Below are 19,842 nucleotides of genomic sequence, written 5' to 3'. Positions count from 1 at the left end.
AAACCAGAAAATACATCCAGGTCCCTGGAGAATCTAGGTACCACATCCTCTAGTGCGAGTCGAGGGTGTGGCGCCGCCGCCGCCACTTCACCCGAAGCCGACCAGACCTTGAATCTCACGGCATCTATGCGGACGGGAAGTCTCCAATCTTCAGTCCAGAAGGACCGGCACACCAGGGATGAGGCCACAACCAAAGGAATCCTGCAAAGAACTAGGAGGCAGAAACCACCGTCGACGTCTAGAACGACCTCCAGCAGCAAAGGACCAACCCCACCTCCAGCCGGATGAAAGAGGAGGACACCATACTCACGAGCTCCCCAGCGAGGTCTCCACTGGCGAGACAACGCCGGACGGAAAGGGAACTGGAGGACCACGCCGCCGCACCACGCCATCCCCTCCACTGGATGATGCCGGTGATCGGCGCAAACACAACACCACCCCAATCCCACGCCGCCGAAGAGAGCGCCAGGAAGGAGGGAGGGGTCGAATCCATTATTCGAGGGCAGCTTCGAATCCTCCATCACAACGACCCCACCGGAGACTAAAACTACCCTATCTACACGTCGGGGGCCGAAAATCGAGATCCCCACCTCCTCCATCCGCCGGAACGGTGACCGGAGGAGGCAAGGATCGATGACCAAGCCGGCGGGAGGAGGGGAAAACTCTCAGTCAGCCCCTGTCGCCGCCTCTCTCTCTCTCGGGTAACCGTTATAGGACAACGAAAGCCCTGAGGACTTAATAATGTAATTGCAACAATCTGTAGTGTACGTCGGCGATCGATTAGCATAATGTAATTGCGATGTGTCGAACAATATCATTCTCTTTTCTTTGTGTGTAAATCGAATAATATCATTCAGGAGAACCTAGTTAGCCGATGTAAACTGCGAGTAATATCATCAAGAGGACTTAATTAGCCATACATGTAGTGGTGGTAGTCCATATGTTTGGTGCAGCGAAAAGAAGTTTAATACTCCCTCCGTTCCTCTATGTAATGCGCATAGATTTTTTGGCATTATTCCGAAATGTAGTGCGCATTAGCTACTTTGGGCTCTTTTGGACGAAACTAACCCGCAGCGGCACAGGCACACACGCAACGTTAGCGTGTATCCCCTTCCTCCAGGACAAACGGATTGGACCGGTGGCAGCGGGAATCGACCCGCGGCGGCAGACGCGGAGGGGGAGCAGCAGGAAGCCGGTGTCTCCGCGTCCTCTGCCGGCTCTGGCATCTTCGCGTCCGCTGCTGGCGGCCGGCCTCTCCGGCATCGCCGCGTCCGCATCCGGCGTCTCTGGCATCTCCGTGTCAACTGCCGGCATCTTCGCGTCCACGGCCGGCCTCCGGCGTCGTTGCGTCGGCTATTGGCATCCCCGTGTCCGTCGCATCCCTGGCAAACATCTCCGCTGCCAGCCACATCAAGTGGACTAGTACTCCCAAGTCGATCCCGTTCGCTGCAGGCCACCACGGCCCCTTCTTCTATCCCCAGATCTAGAGGCCACGGCCACCTCCTAGGCGGCAGAGGAGGGGGAGCAGCAGGAGCTCGAGGTGTGGACCGTGTCGACACCGTCCTTCCGGTCGCGCGCGGAGGAAGGGACAAGGGCAGCGGCCGCCAGGACTTCTTCGTGATTTATGACGGCCACGGCGAGCCGGTGGAGAGATGGCGAGGTTGTCGAGGTCACCGCCGCAGCCGCGGATCCCGCCGCCGCTAAGTCGCAGCCGCGGATCCCGCCGTAGTATCTCGCGCGGTTTGCTATCCCTGCGGTGGCGCGTGATGGTCCTGTGGTGGCCTACTGGTTTGGCTTTCCACTGATCAGAAAGTACGCCCACGTGCACACGGGCTGGAGGCAAGACAAGCGGGGGTAACAGCGTCCAAAATTAAGCGCCAGGTCACTGATTGGTATATGTGCCTGAAACCATGCGCACTATATAGTGGAACGGAGGGAGTACTACTAGGAGGGACACTATGCTTATTTTCAACGGGCCTTTTTATAATCGATCGGTCAGCTTGATGCTCATGCAAGTGCTCCTGTGGCCCCGTCACAATTGTATATGATAATATAGGCGGCCCCATCTCACATGCATGCTCACCAAGCACGCATGGGTCTGAAACGAGGTATCTCATTCCGTCATTCGCCATGATGCATGCATGTGGAGTGGGGAGATGAGATGATGTATGTGCAAGTGCAATCAATCAATCATTTTTGTCAGTCAATCAGCACCGCTGGTGAGTTGAGCTGAGCATCTAACCGTGAAGTCGACGAGTAGGTAGCTGTACCCGTCGGCCCGTTAATTATAGTCTGGCCAAAACTGTATTTGTTTCGGTCTCGCGCACGATGAATACCCTAGTATCTTCTCATCAATCAAGCCTGAAACTCCACTAAAAGAAAGGAAAAATCAATCCTGAAATTGAAAATGCAATAAAAGATTATCTCGACGGAAAGGAGCAGTCTGATGCATGAATGCAAAAAAAATTTTGAAAAAATCTGTTTTTTTCTGGGGTGCAAACTCTGACAAATGCTCTTGGCGCTTGCAAATTCTCATTCCGAAAAAGCATTTGTGGAAGTCATGGAAAGAAAAACAAAAACAACACCCCCAAAATGCTTCCGATAGTAGCATTTTTGGAGTGTCTGTTTTTTTACCACGACTTGCACGAATGTTATTTTGGGGCGAAGATTCACAAGCACCGAGAACACTTGTCGAAGTTTGCATAAAAAAAAACCAGAATTTTTGAATTCTTTTGATGTGTTCTTTTTATTTTATTACTGCTTTCAGGGCGCATATGAACGGTCTATAGGTACGGAATTCCAAATCCAAAAGGAAAGGAAACGGACAAAGCTGGAGAGGAGGGACAAGACGAGGTGGGCGGGCCCCGCTCCCACAGATTGATTATTTGAGCCGAGCCGCGTCAGCCATTTGCAACTACGTACGCACTTTTCACGTCTCCTTGCTCGCGAAGCAACCTCGCCGGTGCAGCAATCACGACAGCCGGCCGGTCGCCGTAGCGCACGTCGGCGAGGACGGGCGGGCCGGAGTGGAGGGGGGCAGGAGGAAAACACGACAGCCACGCCCTGGGGCCCGCGCGACAGTGAGAAGGACAGCCTGGGACCGGGCCCGCCACAAGCTACGTAGTACAACTGTGCCAGGCTGTGCGAATCCGACGTGGCCTCGCGACCTCGTGCTCCTGCCCGTGCCGGGTCCGGGGGTATTCTCGTCCTTCCGTCCGTCCGTCCAGCAGGGCCTTTGACTCCATGGCAGCCACTCCCTCCCTCTCACGCCGTTACCTCACGCTCACGGGCTGGCTTCCTTTTCGTGGACCGGGCCAGACCGACTTTCCCCTGGATCATCATGGGCGCCACGAAGAGATTTGTCTTGAGATTTTCATCCAAAAAAAAAAGTCAGGGCATCTGTCTGAATACCTTCCTACTTTTTCATCTTTCTTTCGGCGAACTGGTGACAGATGCTGCCGCCTGATGGGACGGGAATCGGGTCTACTCAGGCGCTGCGAACCAAAGCTGGCCACTCCTTTTTCCACGGCTCAAACATCCGGTGCTTATGCTCTCTTGAAACCACGCAACATGGCTACATCTGCAGGGGTGGATCTTGAGCAAGTTTTTCCACCAAATCCACCAGCAAGACTTGGCAAGTCCAAAGCAGAGGAGCTCCCACAACGACAGTATACTAGACGCAGTTTTTTCTGTTAGATAATAACGAGATAAACGAGACAAAGAGACACGGACATTTACGTGGAAACCGTTGCGGGAGAAAACCACGGACGCACTAAGGCGCAATCACTATGAGGAGGAGTATTACAAGCACGAGACGACAGACCGTCTGAGGTGCGACTACATGGGGTATATATGAGGGCAATACATGAGAGTCCTTGGAGGACAAGTAAACGAGTTGTACTCGTACGCGTCGGTACCAACGTAAAGGCCCACACCGTATGTACTACGTCTAGTCCAATACGGTACCAGAATTTAGATCATAATTTAACAATCTCCACCTTGATCCAAATTCCCTCCAGTAGTCGAAGAAAGTGAATAACTCCATCCAAATCAGCATAAACACCTTGTGCGTCAAAGTCCATAGGACTAATGAGAAATACCAATTAAGCCTGAGCAAAGCTCAAACTTATTGGTAGGAACTGGCTTTGTCATCATATCAGCAGGATTATCATGAGTACTTATCTTGCATACCTTCAAATCACCTTCAGCAACAACATCTCGAATATAGTGAAATCTAACATCAATGTGCTTTGTCCTCTCATGATACATTGGATTCTTTGTAAGATATATGGCACTTTGACTGTCAGAAAATATGGTAGGGCAAGATGAATCTCCACAAAGCTCAGTGTACAAACCTCTCAACCAGATAGCTTCTTTGCAAGCCTCAGAAATAGCCATATACTCGGCATCAATAGTGGAACAAGCCACAATAGACTGCAAAGTTGCTCTCAAACTCACAGCACAACCACCAATGGTGAAAACATAACCTGTGAGCGATCTCCTCTTATCCAAATCACCAGCAAAATCAGAATTAACAAATCCAACAAGTCCATCTCTAGTTTTCCCAAACTGTAAATAAGCATTAGAAGTACCACGCAGGTATCTGAAAATCCACTGAACTGCTTTCCAATGCTCTTTTCCAGGATTAGCCATGTATCTACTGACAACACTCAATGCATATGATAGGTCAGGACGAGAACAAACCATGGCATACATAAGTGAACCAACTGCACTTGAATAGGGAACTCTAGACATGTACTCAATATCTGCATCTGACTTAGGACATAAAGCTGATGACAATTTGAAGTGTGCAGCTAACGGTGTACTCACCGGCTTGGCATTGTGCATATTAAAACGACGAAGAACTTTATCAATATATCCCTTCTGACTTAGATATACTTTTCCAGACGGTCTATCTCTGGATATTTCCATGCCAAGTAGTTTCTTTGCTGCACCCAAATCCTTCATCTCAAATTCATTGCTCAATTGCTTCTTTAGTTCATTAATCTCTGACATACTCTTTGCAGCAATAAGCATATCATCAACATAAAGGAGCAAATAAATAGTTGAACCATTGACAGTTTTCAAATAAACACAACTATCATAATTAGACCTTTTGAAACCTTGAGAGAGCATAAAAGTGTCAAATCTCTTGTACCACTGTTTAGGGGATTGCTTCAATCCATAAAGAGATTTCTTTAACTTACAGACAAGCTTTTCTTTTCCAGGAATAACAAAACCTTGAGGTTGTTCCATATAAGTATCCTCTTCTAATTCTCCATGTAAGAATGCAGTTTTAACATCCAATTGTTCAAGCTCAAGATCATGCATGGCAACAATACTGAGTAAAGTGCGAATAGAGCTATGCTTCACAACAGGAGAAAAGACTTCGTTATAGTCAATACCTGGAATCTGGCTATAACCTTTAGCAATTAACCTTGCTTTATATCTTGTCTCATCATTAGGAGAAACACCTTCTTTCCTCTTGAAAACCCACTTGCAACGAATATGTTTCTTCTCTCTAGGCAATTTTACTAAATCCCAAGTGCCATTCTTTTCAAGTGATTCCATCTCATCATGCATAGCGGTCATCCACTTATTACTATCACCAGAAATAATAGCCTTGGAATATGAAGAAGGCTCAAAATTACCTTCAATTTCTTCTGCAACAGATAAAGCAAAAGAAACAATATTGCACTCTTCAATTAACCTGTCAGGTTTATTAATACCCCGTCTAACTCTGTCACGTGCAAGATTCCAACTGGGTGGAACAATAGGCTGATTTGGAGTGGGAGTGACATGATCATCATTAACAACGGGTTCATCATGTGCATCAACAATTTCATTACCAGATGTATCACCTGAATCAATAACATGCTCCACCTGAACAGTAGGCTGCTGAATAGTAGGCTGATGTTCACTCTCAACGGGAACGTTAGTAGATGAAACATCATGTAACATAGCAGATTCATTAAAGATAACATTTCTGCTAATAACAACCTTCTGGGTTTCATGATTCCACAATTTAAAACCTTTAACACCAGACTTATAACCAAGAAAGATGCACTTAACAGCCCTAGGCTCCAACTTTCCATTATCAACATGAGCATAAGCAGTGCAACCAAAAACTCTCAACTGTGAATAATCAGCAGGTGAACCAGACCATACCTCAATTGGAGTTTTTCTTATTAAGAGCAATAGATGGTGAACGATTAATAGATAACAAGCAGTGGAAGCGGCCTCAGCCCAAAAACGCCTATGCAAACCTGCATTGGACAACATGCAACGGGCTCTGGAAATTATGGTCATGTTTATACGCTTAGCAACACCGTTTTGTTGAGGAGTATAAGGAACGGTGTAGTGTCTGACAATGCCTTCAGACTTGCAATAATTTTTAAATTGCTTAGAACAGAATTCCATACCATTATCAGTGCGAAGTATCTTTACCTTCCTTTTAGTTTGTCTCTCAATCATAATCTTCCACTCCTTAAATGCTGAGAATGCTTCATATTTATGCTTCAAGAAATAAGGCCAAACTTTTCTCGAATAATCATCAATAATAGTCAGCATATAACTTGCACCACCTAATGACTTCTTGCGAGATGGTCCCCATAAATCAGAATGCACATAATCAAGAATACCTTCAGTTGTATGGGCCGAAGTATTGAACTTCACCCTCTTGTGCTTGCCGAAGATACAGTGCTCACAAAATTTCAATTTACCAGGTTCATATCCATCAAGAAGACCTCTCTTGTTTAACTCTGCTAAACCAAGTTCACTCATATGTCCAAGACGCATATGCCAAAGGTTAGCAGCATCACAATCAGAATTCTTTGAAACAACTGGAGTAGCGTTACCTGAAACAGTAGAACCTCGAAGGTAATAAAGACCATTGGTCGAACTTAAGTCACCTTTCATCACAACAAGGGAACCTTTGGTGACCTTGAAAACACTATCTCCACCTGAATATTTGTACCCCTTTGCATCAAGGGAACTCACAGAAATAAGATTTCTCTTCATCTTCGGAATATACCGAACATCTGTCAAAGTTCTGATTATGCCATCGAACATCTTGATTCGAATAGAACCTATGCCTTCAATCTTGCATGGTGAATTATCAAAACCCAAAATGGAACCAGCAGAAGTACTGGAATCAAAAGTATTAAACCAATCTCTATGTGGACACATATGAAAAGTGCATGCAGTGTCAAGTACCCACTCATCATTGGTCTCAGCACATCCAGCAATAACAACAAGAGCATCATCGGAACTATCATCACGAGCAACGTTAGCAGAATTGTCACCTTGTTTGTTACCTTTCCTCTTTTCCTTGTTCTGCAACTTGAAACACTCAGAGATGTCATGCCCGTCTCTCCTGCAATACATGCAATACTTCTTGTCTCTGGATTGCGACTGGCCCCTGTAGTCGTTTTTACTTTTGCCTCTGTTTCTATTATTGGAGTTCTTCTCCTTTGTCCTGCCACGAACAGATAATCCCTCGGCTTGGGATGAACTTGAACCATCATGAGGCACCATTAATTTCATCTTCTCCTTAGAGTTCAAAGCTTCATAAACTTCATTAAGCGTGAGAGTATCACGACTGTATAATATGGTGTCTCGAAAATTGGTATAAGAACATGACAGTGAACAAAGTAACATTAAAGCAGTATCTTCCTCTTCATACTTAACCTCCATTGTAGCTAGATCAGATATGATCTCTTTAAATTCTGAAATATGATTCAAAACATTACCTCCCTCGTGCAGGAATAATTTTTGCTTCAGATGCATCTTGCTGGTGAGATCTTTAGTCATGCAAATCCCTTCCAGCTTTAACCATAGAGCGGCGGCAGTTTTCTCGCTCAAAACTTCCTGCAAAATATTATTATGCAAATGGAGTTGAATTTGTGACAAAGCCTTACAATCAATTCTTTTCTCCTCATCAGTCCAATCTTGAATTCGGTTCTTCCCAAAACTATCCAGTGCTTCATCATAGTCGGACTGTGCCAACAACGCCCGCATCTTGACTTGCCATAGAGTAAACCTTGTGTCACTGTCCAACAACGGAAGATCGTACTTCATGGATGCCATGAGTCGAATAATCTGTGTACACAAAGTAGTACAAGCCGATAGGAAAATTCTTGACAGAATTAGTTTGCGGAGCAAAATAAAAAATACTGAATAAATAGCACCTGGTAGCTTTCTGGGGTGGATGTAGCGACTGGAGTTGAAAACACAAGAGCCGGAACTAGCAGACTCTTGTCCTCACGTGAACAGGACCCAACTAGTACTCTGTAGATGAAATTGGCTTCGATCAGCAACGCGTAATCTCCTCGGGACTTGAAGCCTGTACGGAGAGGGGAATACGTGGCCGTGATGGAACTCCTGTCGGTCTCGGCTGAAAAATCGATCCGGCTTCGGATCGCCTGGTCACGCGCCGGCGACGGCGCACGTAACCCCAATTCTCCCGATCTAATCTCATATCTTGCAACTTGGCTCTGTATACTACTTGTTAGATAATAACGAGATAAACGAGACAAAAAGACACGAACATTTACGTGGAAACCCTTGCGGAAGAAAACCACGGACGCACTAAGGCGCAATCACTATGAGGAGGAGTATTACAAGCACGAGACGACAGACCGTCTGAGGTGCGACTACATGGGGTATATATGAGGGCAATACATGAGAGTCCTTGGAGGACAAGTAAACGAGTTGTACTCGTACGCGTCGGTACCAACACAAAGGCCCACACCGTATGTACTACGTCTAGCCCAATACGGTACTAGAATTTAGATCATAATTTAACATTTTCACCGGATCTTCTGCATAGCAGACTAGGCAAATATGGTTGCAACAGATGTCATTTCGAGTTTTCAGAGAGCCCAAAGGGGCTGCTGCATGTACCATCTTAGCAACAATGTTTTTATATATCACCACCAGTTGGAGATGGAAAACATATGAGGAGTATGTCCAAATCCAGTGAGCCGTGGCTTGGTGTCCTTCATCTGTAATAACTTGTGTGAGGTAGGTGTTTGTGTAGTGTAGGGGAGCTGTTCCCCGTCCCCGCCCCCCTGCTGCTGTATTGTGTTGCCTGCACAGGCTCAATATATATATTCAGGTGGGGGAGTTCTCTCCCCTCCCCCCCTGAAAATTCGAAAAAACAGCACATTCGAAAAAATAAATGCTCGCAAGATTCAATTTCAGCACAAAATAGACAAGTTAGATCAGGGATGTTGTCTGTTTGTGCAGATTATCTCTGCTGAGTAATTTGTTGTTAGCAAGCAACTAGAGAAATATATGAGCTCTATGGGGATCCTCAGATGACAACATTGCAGGGTGTTAACAGGCAATACATATGTTCTTGTTAGTGGAACTGTTAATGAAAAACAATTCTTCATTATATTAATACATACTTCATCCGTCCAAAAAAAACTTGTCCCTCAAATGCTTCTTCGGACGGAGGGAGTATGAAATAAATAGCTAAAACTCATGAGGTGCAAAAGAAAAATGCCATTTGTAGCCTGAGCTTCGTGCCTTGTAATGCCGGTAAGGGCACACATGGTTAGACCCTCCTTGCCCACATCCGCTCTCCTCCACGGGCAACGCTCATGCTACGTCACCTAGCTGGCTTTATCTCCACTTCCCTTGTTTCATCACCTCGCATGTCGTGGTTTTGGACATCCGCCATGGTTATCGGTGCCGAGCCACATGTCTCAAGTGCTCCTCCCAGGCAGAAGGGCGTCGGGATTACACACCTCACAATCAACTAGTCCCACGGTGACGCCAACCAATGTTCTTCCTTGCTTCCCCTCTTTCTCCTCCTTCTCCTCGTCCCGATCCCTCCTCCGAATCAAATTCGATGGAGACGGCCGATGTAGCGACGTCCATCCGTTTTAATTTCCCATTAGAAATCCCAGTAAATAAATAAATGGTTGAAAAACAAACGAAGAATCATCAATCAAGTCAAGAAAACAAAAGGCAGAATGGCGCGTGGCACGGGAACGGAACGGCGTTGGGACATCTAACGGCGGAGAGGAGACGAGAAGGATGGAAGCGTCCACGCCACGCTGCCGCTCTGACAGCCCGGCCCCACGCGCTTCCCCCGCCGCTGGGGTGGAAATATTCCCATTCCCCGTTCCACTCGGCCCGGTCCGGTCGCCGCCGGTTAAAACGCCACCACCCACCACCAATCATCCCCAACCTCCTCCCCCATCCCGCCCCTCCCCCCCCTGCTCCCGCGCCGCCCTTCCTCCCTCCCTGCGCCGATCCACCGCCCAGCTCCAGCTCCAGCTCCTTCTTATCCAGCTCAGTCGGATCTGGTCCTGCGGAAAGCCCGCGCCTTTTTTCCACCCATGGATCGCTGGGCGGCCACGGCTGCCGGCCCGGCGGCGGCGGGGGTGACGGGGACGCTGCCGTCCTACTGGTGCTACAGCTGCGAGCGGTTCGTGCGCACGGCGGGGGACGCCGGGCTGGTCTGCCCCGGCTGCGACGGCGGCTTCCTGGAGCAGATGGACGCGCCGCCGCCGCCGCGCAGGGCCGCCGCGCCCTCCGCCTTCCTCCGCCGCCGCGCCGCGGAGGCGCCCACCGAGGTCCGGCCCCGCCGCGGCCGGCGCGGCGGCGCCTCGGGGGACCGCTCGGGGTCCCCCTACAACCCGGTCATCGTGCTCCGGCGCTCCGCGGCCCCGCCCGGCGACGAGGCCCCCGGCGCCACCAGCAGCTTCGAGCTCTTCTACGACGACGGCGCCGGATCCGGCCTCCGCCCGCTGCCCGAGAGCATGTCCGACTTCCTCATGGGGTCCGGCTTCGAGCGCCTCCTCGAGCAGCTCGCCCAGATCGAGGCCGGCGGCTTCGGCGCCGTCCGCCCCTGCGACAACCCGCCGGCCTCCAAGGCCGCCGTCGAGTCCATGCCCACCGTCGTCGTCGCCGCCTGCCACGTCGGCGCCGACTCCCACTGCGCCGTCTGCAAGGAGGCCTTCGAGCTAGGCGACGAGGCCCGGGAGATGCCCTGCGGCCACATGTACCACCAGGACTGCATCCTGCCGTGGCTCGCGCTGCGCAACTCGTGCCCCGTGTGCCGGCACGAGCTGCCCACGGACGTGGCGCGGCCTGCTCCTGCGAGCGACCTGGGCGCCGCCGACGACCAGGGCAGCAACACCGGGGCTGAGGCTGGCAGCGAGGAGGAGACGACGGTGGGGTTGACGATTTGGCGGCTCCCTGGAGGAGGCTTTGCCGTCGGGAGGTTCGCTGGTGGCCGGAGGGCCGGCGAGAGGGAGCTCCCAGTTGTCTACACCGAGGTGGACGGCGGTTTCAACAATGGCGGTGCACCGAGGAGGATCTCATGGTCATCAAGAGGGAGCCGTTCGTCGCAGAGGGGAGTTATTAGACGCATGTTCAACAACATGTTTGCTTGCTTTGGGCGCACCCATTCGACCAATGTGACTCGAGCCTCATCCTCGAGGTCGGAGTGGAGCTCGGTTTTCACCCGTGGTCTGAGGAGCCGCAGCACAAGCTGGAGATCCCAAGATAGCCACGCCGATGCGATCGCCAGGTGATGATTGCATCACGCATCGGGGAATATTACGGCATTAGATGTTGGAGAGCCGCAAATGTTTGCTTCCGTTTGATGTTTTCTACTATATATAAGTCAGTTGAGAGATAAAGAGGATTTGTAGAGCGCAAATTGCATGCTGTTTTGTACATAGAGGAGCAGAACTAGAGATGTTGCAATGGAAATGTCCTCCAGTTTGCGTATTCAAGAAGGTCGGTCTTCCTGTTGCATTTTGGAGTATCATCCAGCAAGACAAAGTTTGTTACTGATCGATGCAAGCATCTGGATAGTGAGCTCTTGAATTGTTGGCAGTGCTCAATTGTTTCTTCGAATTCCATCTCGCTCAATGCGACGGGGTTCGTCCATTGTAACCATGACTTGTTGGAAGGTTTAGACCGTAGCAAAGATTCAATAAAGCATCGCTCAAGATATTTTCTGCTCTTCAATTGGATATATCACTGTACTGATCAAGGTCACCCTTCCATCCTTGTTTTCTTTCTTTCCTCACCAGGTATACTGTCTTTTCCAGCAAAGGCAGCTGAGTTGACTGTTTTTTGTGTGCTCTGTTACTGTTGTCACCATCTTTACGTTCTTGTCATACTTTCTAGTCCAAAAAAGAACAAAATGATCACCATTTTTGTGAAATATCTTCATCCAATCTGTTGTTTCCAGAAAAGAAAGATCCAAGCACCTTTTTTGTTTTATGTGAAGCAGAGTTGCACAATACTCATCATATTATGATATATAAATTGTTTCGAGCACTCAATTATTTCTTGAAATAACATCCTGCTCCGATGCGATGGCTGGCTTGTTGATTGTACCCATGACCTGTTGGAACTTGGAAGGTTTACATGCTGCAGCAGAGATTCAACAAAACGTCATTCAAGATATTTTCTGCTTCAGCCTACAGTTTGTTTTTTCATCTCTTCAGTTGGATATGATTGTATTAATCATGGTCACCTTCTCATCCTTCTTTTCTTGCTTTCTTCACCAAGGACAGGAGGTCATATTTTTCTGTCTTCTTGAACAAAGCCAACGAGCTGAGTGTCTTTTTTATGTTCTTTGACTATTTGTCACCATCCTTACATTCCTGTCATAGTTTCCAAAAAAAGGGGTCACCATTTGTGAAATATCTTCATGAAATCTGCTGGCATATCTCCCAGAAGAGAAAGATCCAAATAACCCTTTTGTTTTATGTGGAGCAGAGCTGCACAACCCTCATCACAATAAGATATATAAATTCATTTCAGCTCTATGTGATAGATAGTCTGCATAACTACAATTCCATTTTGGTATCCAATGTTTTCCAATTAAAGGAGTTATTCTATGAACAGCCCATGTAGCTGCTGCAGTGCCTTGTGTTTCCCTGATTGCCAATGATTCATGTCCTGTCCTAGTCCTGCCATATTTTTTTTGCTCTGGTTGCTGAGCTGCAGTTGCAGAGTTCTGTTGGTTGTTGGTGAAGGAAGATACCAGTCTGTTCTGTCCTTTGTTGCTGGTGCATGTGCTATCACTGTACTACTGCAAAATATAAATTGTATGTGGAGGAAAGATTTCATTGTCCTTAACATTGCAGATCATAGTTGCAGTTTGTCATCATCATTTGTATTTTTTGCGGGTATTGTCATCACCATCTTATTTGTTCTAAGAAGTATTCGTGGTTTCCGAAACACCCTAAGATGTGCAAAATCTTTACAACTCCCTCCGTCTAGGTGTGTAAGTCATCTTACGAAAACCAAATAATCTCAAAATACTTAGGCGCGGTGCATTAAATTCTACATCGTTTCTTATTTTTTGACATATCAACCAATAAGAGATGTGGGGTGTGCATGCTTTTAATGACTTGAGACTACCAAACACGACATGCAGTGGTTAGTTCATTGCATGCAATGCTATTAATTAGCAAATGAACATTAAGTTCTCTCGTTTTCCCCTCCTCCTTGGTCACGGTGCACAACCTAAGATGACTTACTCACCTAGACGGAGGGAGTATGTTTTATTGAGTTCATGTTGCTAAATTTTCTAGGACCAAGTTAATATTGTTACTGTGAGTTTACTTTTTTTTAGAATCGCCTTTTCTTAGATGTTAGCACTCTGAGTGATTGATTTTTTTTTTTGGGAGCAAACTCTTGAGTGATTGAGGTGAAGGTAAAGAAAACCAAATGGGAAAGAAGGTATGGGCTGGGCCTGAATAGACAGGCCTTCAGTTCATTTGCGTCTAAAAAGGCCTTCATTTCATTTGCATCTAAAAAGAAAAGGCCTCCAGTTCATTTGAGTGCTCTGTTCCGTCGAAAATAAAAGATACCTGAGTAGCCTAAAAAAAAAGATAACTGAGTGCTCTGCTTGCTGTAATCAAATTCAGTTGGTTTTAAATAATTAAGGTGATTTAATTATTTTGAATTGGGATAAATTCATTCATGTGCCAATGTTTTCTTATTCGGTTTACGGAAATCAATAAATTCATCATGATTTCCAGCAATTGCAAATAACTCAAGGAAAAGTTCCCATGTTTGGTGCAAAACTTGGGATTCTACAGGCCCTTTGTGAGCTGTGCATCGTCTTTCAAACTCGAAACTCCACATAAATGATTTGCCAAGTTCGAATAATGTTGTAGAAAATTATCCTTCACGTCATGACCGCTCGTTCACACAAACAATCCAAACATATACCAAATGTATGCAGTTCAGATAAACACATATGTGTACAATGCCACACCGAAAAACCAAAGTGAAATTAAGCAATCTGTATATGCACGTGAAGAGTCAAATCAAATCACCCACTCGATTTAACAGATGGATACATCAGTCCCATATCATGACCACGGCCATGACAGCGACGCCGGTGAGCACACCGAGGAACTTGAAGATGGGCTTGTCGAAGTAATTTGGTTGCTGTGGGCGGTACCCCCTGGCCATGAGGTGGTTTATGGCGACGTAGACGAAGATCCCCGTGGCGATCCCCATGGAGATGGCGTATGTCCAGTCTGCCGCCGGGCCCTCCGCCGTGGCGTCGATGGCGATTCCGATGCCCACCCCAACCGGGCTTGACACGGCGAACGCCAGCGAGTAGAGCACCGTCATGAGAAACGGGCGCTTGGGGATCATTCGGAGGAGCGCAATGCCCATGGCCACCGCCGCAAAGATCTTGTGGAGCCCGATCGTCCAGAGGTTCCTCCATGCCTCGCCCTTCGTCGCTGCAATTTTAATTGATGTCAATCAAACTTTTGAAACATATGAATTTTGACGGTGTGCACTTTCTCTGTTAGTTCAGGTTTTTACACCACAAACTATACATTCCTTAATACTCCCTCTGTAAACTAATATAAGAGCGTTTAGATCACTACTTTGGTATTCTAAATGCTCTTATATTATTTACGGAGGGAGTACCTGTCAAGCAAGCTGCATACGTGGAAAATTATGAAATGGCTCTATGGTGTTCACCCGAAACGCCTATGGCGATCCCCTCGAAGATGGAGTGGAAGCAGAGCGCGAAGATGAGGAGGATCGCATCCTCGAACGACGACGTCGCCGTCATGAGCATAGGGTGCGCGTGCGCCGCCACCGGCCCCGCCGACGTTGACTCGCCCTCCTCCTCCGCGTCTTTCTGGATGGGCGCCGCCTGGTTGACCCTCTGCCTGTTGGCGACGGCGACGATGGCGACGTCACTGAGCATGGTGAGGAGGAAGCCGGCGCAGGCGAGCATGAAGGAGAAGGGGTAGGGGCTGTGGGTGAGGGCGTTGAAGGTGGAGGTGGAGCCGGCGAGGAAGTGCATGAGCGCGGTGCCGAGGAAGATGCCGGCGGCGAACTGGGTGCCGAGGAGCAGGAAGGCCTCGTTCCAGCGGTAGAAGTAGGGGGACACGCCGCCCAGGAAGGTGAACACCAGCAGGATCACCAGGCACCACACCTTCACGGCGATGAGGCCCCTGGACCGGAGCCCGCCACCGCGGACGCCCACGTCGCCGTGGTGGCCCTCGTCGTCCTCATCGCCGTCACCATGGTCGACGCCGCCATGGCCGCTGGCCTGCTGGAAGAAGCAGGTAAGCAGCAGCAGCGATAGCAGCAGCAAGGTGCTATTGAGATTAGACATCCTCCTCGTCGACCTTGCCATCTTCGCCATGGTGAATTGGTTTCTTCTAGGCCAGCACGATATATATGCAGAGGGGTTTCTACAGGTACATTTTGGCCAGTAAGTACGTACGTACGTTATCTCCTCATCTCATCCTGTGTTGATTGAAGCATGATTAATTAGGAAAAAACCATTGTTAATCAGTAGGATAACTCCATTTTGTGTTCCTGCGTGCAGTACAGGGCTGACTTTTTTTGGTAGTACTACTGCTTTACAGTACAACTCGATCTCCCGTGTGTAGTACAACACCAGCTAGTCATTGTCAACGCTACACTAAGTTTATTCAAATGTTTATTTATAGGATTCGTCTAAGCCTCAGCATGATTGACACTTTTTCTATGTCTCAATCAATTCTTAAGAAAATGCAACTTCAGTTTATTCAGTTCGGCGAGAAGACCGTAAGCGGTAAGTTACATTTCTAGAAATCGATGCAGACTTGAGAATATCTCAGTTGACTAAGGATTAGTAAAACCGATAAACTTAACCAGCTATTTCTTTTTGCGGGTTATCCAGCTATAGAAAGTTAGTATAAAGTTGAGTCATCTATTTTGAAATGGAGGAAGTACCTTACAACAGACCGACCGTAGAAAAAGCAAAAATCCATGTCGAGACCATACGTGCTCACTATTAGGTATTTTTTTGTTAAGAAACTTCGTATTACCTCCTTCAAAGTTGTACTAAGTTAGCAACACTTATTTTAGGATGAAGAAAGTTTGTAACATTTTTATTCAAACGAGAATGATAGGACAGAGGATAACCTTTATTAGGGGTGTTTTGGGTGAAGTGCTTTCGAGAAGAAGAGTCCATCTGATCTATGTGAGATTAAGACTAGTACACCCCCAACTCCCTAGATTATTAGAAAGTCAACGCTTAACACATCTTCGAACTAGAAATATGGTTTTATCGAAAATAAGAAATATTTTTTCTTTTCAAAAAGAGGTTAAGACCCCTACCTCTGCATCAATCGATGCATACGGTCATTTTTATTTATTATTCAACAAAGGTCTAACAAGAACATATATAAAGCCATCCGAAGCCACCACTCACACCTAACAAACTCGATAATATGGAGTAATCTCATTCCCCATATCTAAAACCAATATCATCGCCGATCCATCCACATAATGTATCGGCACCAATAGCCGGTGCAGCAGACCTAAAGCGTACACCACATACACACGTTTTAGAAGCCGTCATCATCATCGACCGCTAACCCATCTTAAGAAGAGAGATCCGCACCATCCGTGCCAGTCCGTCCATCCGTCGACGCCACCACGACGCCCAATGGCGTCACCGCCCTGCGCTCGTCCATCCAGACGCGAAGATTCTGGAGGATCTGTCGTGCATAGCACCTGCCGACCAGGCATGACACAGCGTAGTGTTGGAAATATGCCCTAGAGGCAATAATAAATTGATTATTATTATATTTCCTTGTTCATGATAATCGTTTATTATCCATGCTAGAATTGTATTGATAGGAAACTCAGATACATGTGTGGATACATAGACAACACCATGTCCCTAGTAAGCCTCTAGTTGACTAGCTCGTTAATCAATAGATGGTTACGGTTTCCTGACCATGGACATTGGATGTCGTTGATAACGGGATCACATCATTAGGAGAATGATGTGATGGACAAGACCCAATCCTAAGCCTAGCACAAGATCATGTAGTTCGTATGCTAAAGCTTTTCTAATGTCAAGTATCATTTCCTTAGACCATGAGATTGTGCAACTCCCGGATACCGTAGGAGTGCTTTGGGTGTGCCAAACGTCACAACGCAACTGGGTGGCTATAAAGGTACACTACGGGTATCTCTGAAAGTGTCTGTTGGGTTGGCACGAATCGAGATTGGGATTTTGTCACTCCGTGTAAACGGAGAGGTATCTCTGGGCCCACTCGGTAGGACATCATCATAATGTGCACAATGTGACCAAGGGGTTGATCACGGGATGATGTGTTACGGAACGAGTAAAGAGACTTGCCGGTAACGAGATTGAACAAGGTATCGGTATACCGACGATCGAATCTCGGGCAAGTACCATACCGCTAGACAAAGGGAATTGTATACGGGATTGATTGAGTCCTTGACATCGTGGTTCATCCGATGAGATCATCGTGGAACATGTGGGAGCCAACATGGGTATCCAGATCCCGCTGTTGGTTATTGACCGGAGAACATCTCGGTCATGACTACATGTCTCCCGAACCCGTAGGGTCTACACACTTAAGATTCGATGACGCTAGGGTTATAAAGGAAGCTTGTATGTGGTTACCGAATGTTGTTCGGAGTCCCGGATGAGATCCCGGACGTCACGAGGAGTTCCGGAATGGTCCGGAGGTAAAGATTTATATATAGGAAGTCCTGTTTCGGCCATCGGGACAAGTTTCGGGGTCATCGGTATTGTACCGGGACCACCGGAAGGGTCCCGAGGGCCCACCGGGTGGGGCCACCTGCCCCGGGGGGCCACATGGGCTGTAGGGGGTGCGCCTTGGCCTACATGGGCCAAGGGCACCAGCCCCTAGAGGCCCATGCGCCAAGATATAGGAAAAAGGGGAGAGTCCTAAAGGGGGAAGGCACCTCCGAGGTGCCTTGGGGAGGATGGACTCCTCCCCCCTCTTAGCCGCACCCCTTTCTTGGAGGAAGGGGCAAGGCTGCGCCTCCCCCCTCTCCCCTGCCCCTATATATAGTGGAGGGGAGGGAGGGCATCCATACCTGAGCCCTTGGCGCCTCCCTCCCTCCCGTGACACCTCCTCCTCTCCCGTAGGTGCTTGGCGAAGCCCTGCAGGATTGCCACGCTCCTCCATCACCACCACGCCGTTGTGCTGCTGCTGGATGGAGTCTTCCTCAACCTCTTCCTCTCTCCTTGCTGGATCAAGGCGTGGGAGACATCGTCGAGCTGTACGTGTGTTGAACGCGGAGGTGCCGTCCGTTCGGCACTAGGATCATCGGTGATCTGAATCACGACGAGTACGACTCCATCAACCCCGTTCACTTGAACGCTTCCGCTTAGCGATCTACAAGGGTATGTAGATGCACTCTCCTTCCCTCGTTGCTAGTCTCTCCATAGATAGATCTTGGTGACACGTAGGAAAATTTTGAATTTCTGCTACGTTCCCCAACAGTGGCATCATGAGCTAGGTCTATTGCGTAGATTCTTTGCACGAGTAGAACACAAAGTAGTTGTGGGCGTCGATATTGTTCAATATGCTTGCCGTTACTAGTCTTATCTTGATTCGGCGGCATCGTGGGATGAAGCGGCCCGGACCAACCTTACACGTACGCTTACGTGAGACCGGTTCCACCGACAAACATGCACTAGTTGCATATGGTGGCTGGCGGGTGTCTGTCTCTCCCACTTTAGTCGGATCGGATTCGATGAAAAGGGTCCTTATGAAGGGTAAATAGCAATTGGCATATCACGTTGTGGTTCATGCGTAGGTAAGAAACGTTCTTGCTAGAAACCCATAGCAGCCACGTAAAACATGCAAACAACAATTAGAGGACGTCTAACTTGTTTTTGCAGGGTATGCTATGTGATGTGATATGGCCAAGAAGAATGTGATGAATGATATGTGATGTATGAGATTGATCATGTTCTTGTAATAGGATTCACGACTTGCATGTCGATGAGTATGACAACCGGCAGGAGCCATAGGAGTTGTCTTTATTTATTTGTGACCTGCGTGTCAACTTAAACGTCATGTAATTACTTTACTTTATTGCTAACCGTTAGCCATAGTAGTAGAAGTAATAGTTGGCGAGGCAACTTCATGAAGACACGATGATGGAGATCATGGTGTCATGCCGGTGACGATGATGATCATGGAGCCCCGAAGATGGAGATCAAAAGGAGCAAAGTGATGATGGCCATATCATGTCACTATTTGATTGCATGTGATGTTTATCATGTTTATACATCTTATTTGCTTAGAATGACGGTAGTAAATAAGATGATCCCTTACAACAATTTCAAGAAGTGTTCTCCCCTAACTGTGCACCGTTGCGACAGTTCGTGTTTCGAAGCACCACGTGATGATCGGGTGTTAGATTCTAACGTTCACATACAACGGGTGTAAGACAGATTTACACACGCGAAACACTTAGGGTTAACTTGACGAGCCTAGCATGTACAGACATGGCCTCGGAACACGGAGACCGAAAGGT

At 47.8% G+C, this 19,842-nt stretch overlaps 2 protein-coding genes across 2 annotated transcripts; one reads left to right on the top strand and one right to left on the bottom strand.

Moving 5' to 3' along the window:
- The first annotated feature begins 10,219 nt into the window (after positions 1 to 10,219).
- Positions 10,220 to 12,096, top strand: LOC119278956 (probable E3 ubiquitin-protein ligase RHC2A). The gene has a single exon (XM_037560354.1). It carries the CDS (start codon positions 10,353 to 10,355, stop codon positions 11,550 to 11,552), a length of 1,200 nt encoding a protein of 399 aa, XP_037416251.1. The 5' UTR covers positions 10,220 to 10,352; the 3' UTR covers positions 11,553 to 12,096.
- Positions 12,097 to 14,151: 2,055 nt separating this feature from the next.
- On the bottom strand, positions 14,152 to 15,719 carry LOC119278957 (zinc transporter 1-like). The gene is made up of 2 exons (XM_037560355.1): positions 14,989 to 15,719; positions 14,152 to 14,741 (listed from the first exon to the last, which is right to left on the bottom strand). The coding sequence occupies exons 1-2, from the start codon at positions 15,662 to 15,664 to the stop codon at positions 14,350 to 14,352; spliced, it is 1,068 nt and encodes a 355-aa protein (XP_037416252.1). The 5' UTR covers positions 15,665 to 15,719; the 3' UTR covers positions 14,152 to 14,349.
- Positions 15,720 to 19,842: the final 4,123 nt, after the last annotated feature.

The sequence above is a fragment of the Triticum dicoccoides genome, chromosome 3B (genome assembly GCF_002162155.2).
Source record: "Triticum dicoccoides isolate Atlit2015 ecotype Zavitan chromosome 3B, WEW_v2.0, whole genome shotgun sequence".
Classification (NCBI taxonomy): domain Eukaryota; kingdom Viridiplantae; phylum Streptophyta; class Magnoliopsida; order Poales; family Poaceae; genus Triticum; species Triticum dicoccoides.
This window is presented reverse-complemented; position numbering and strand designations above follow the sequence as displayed.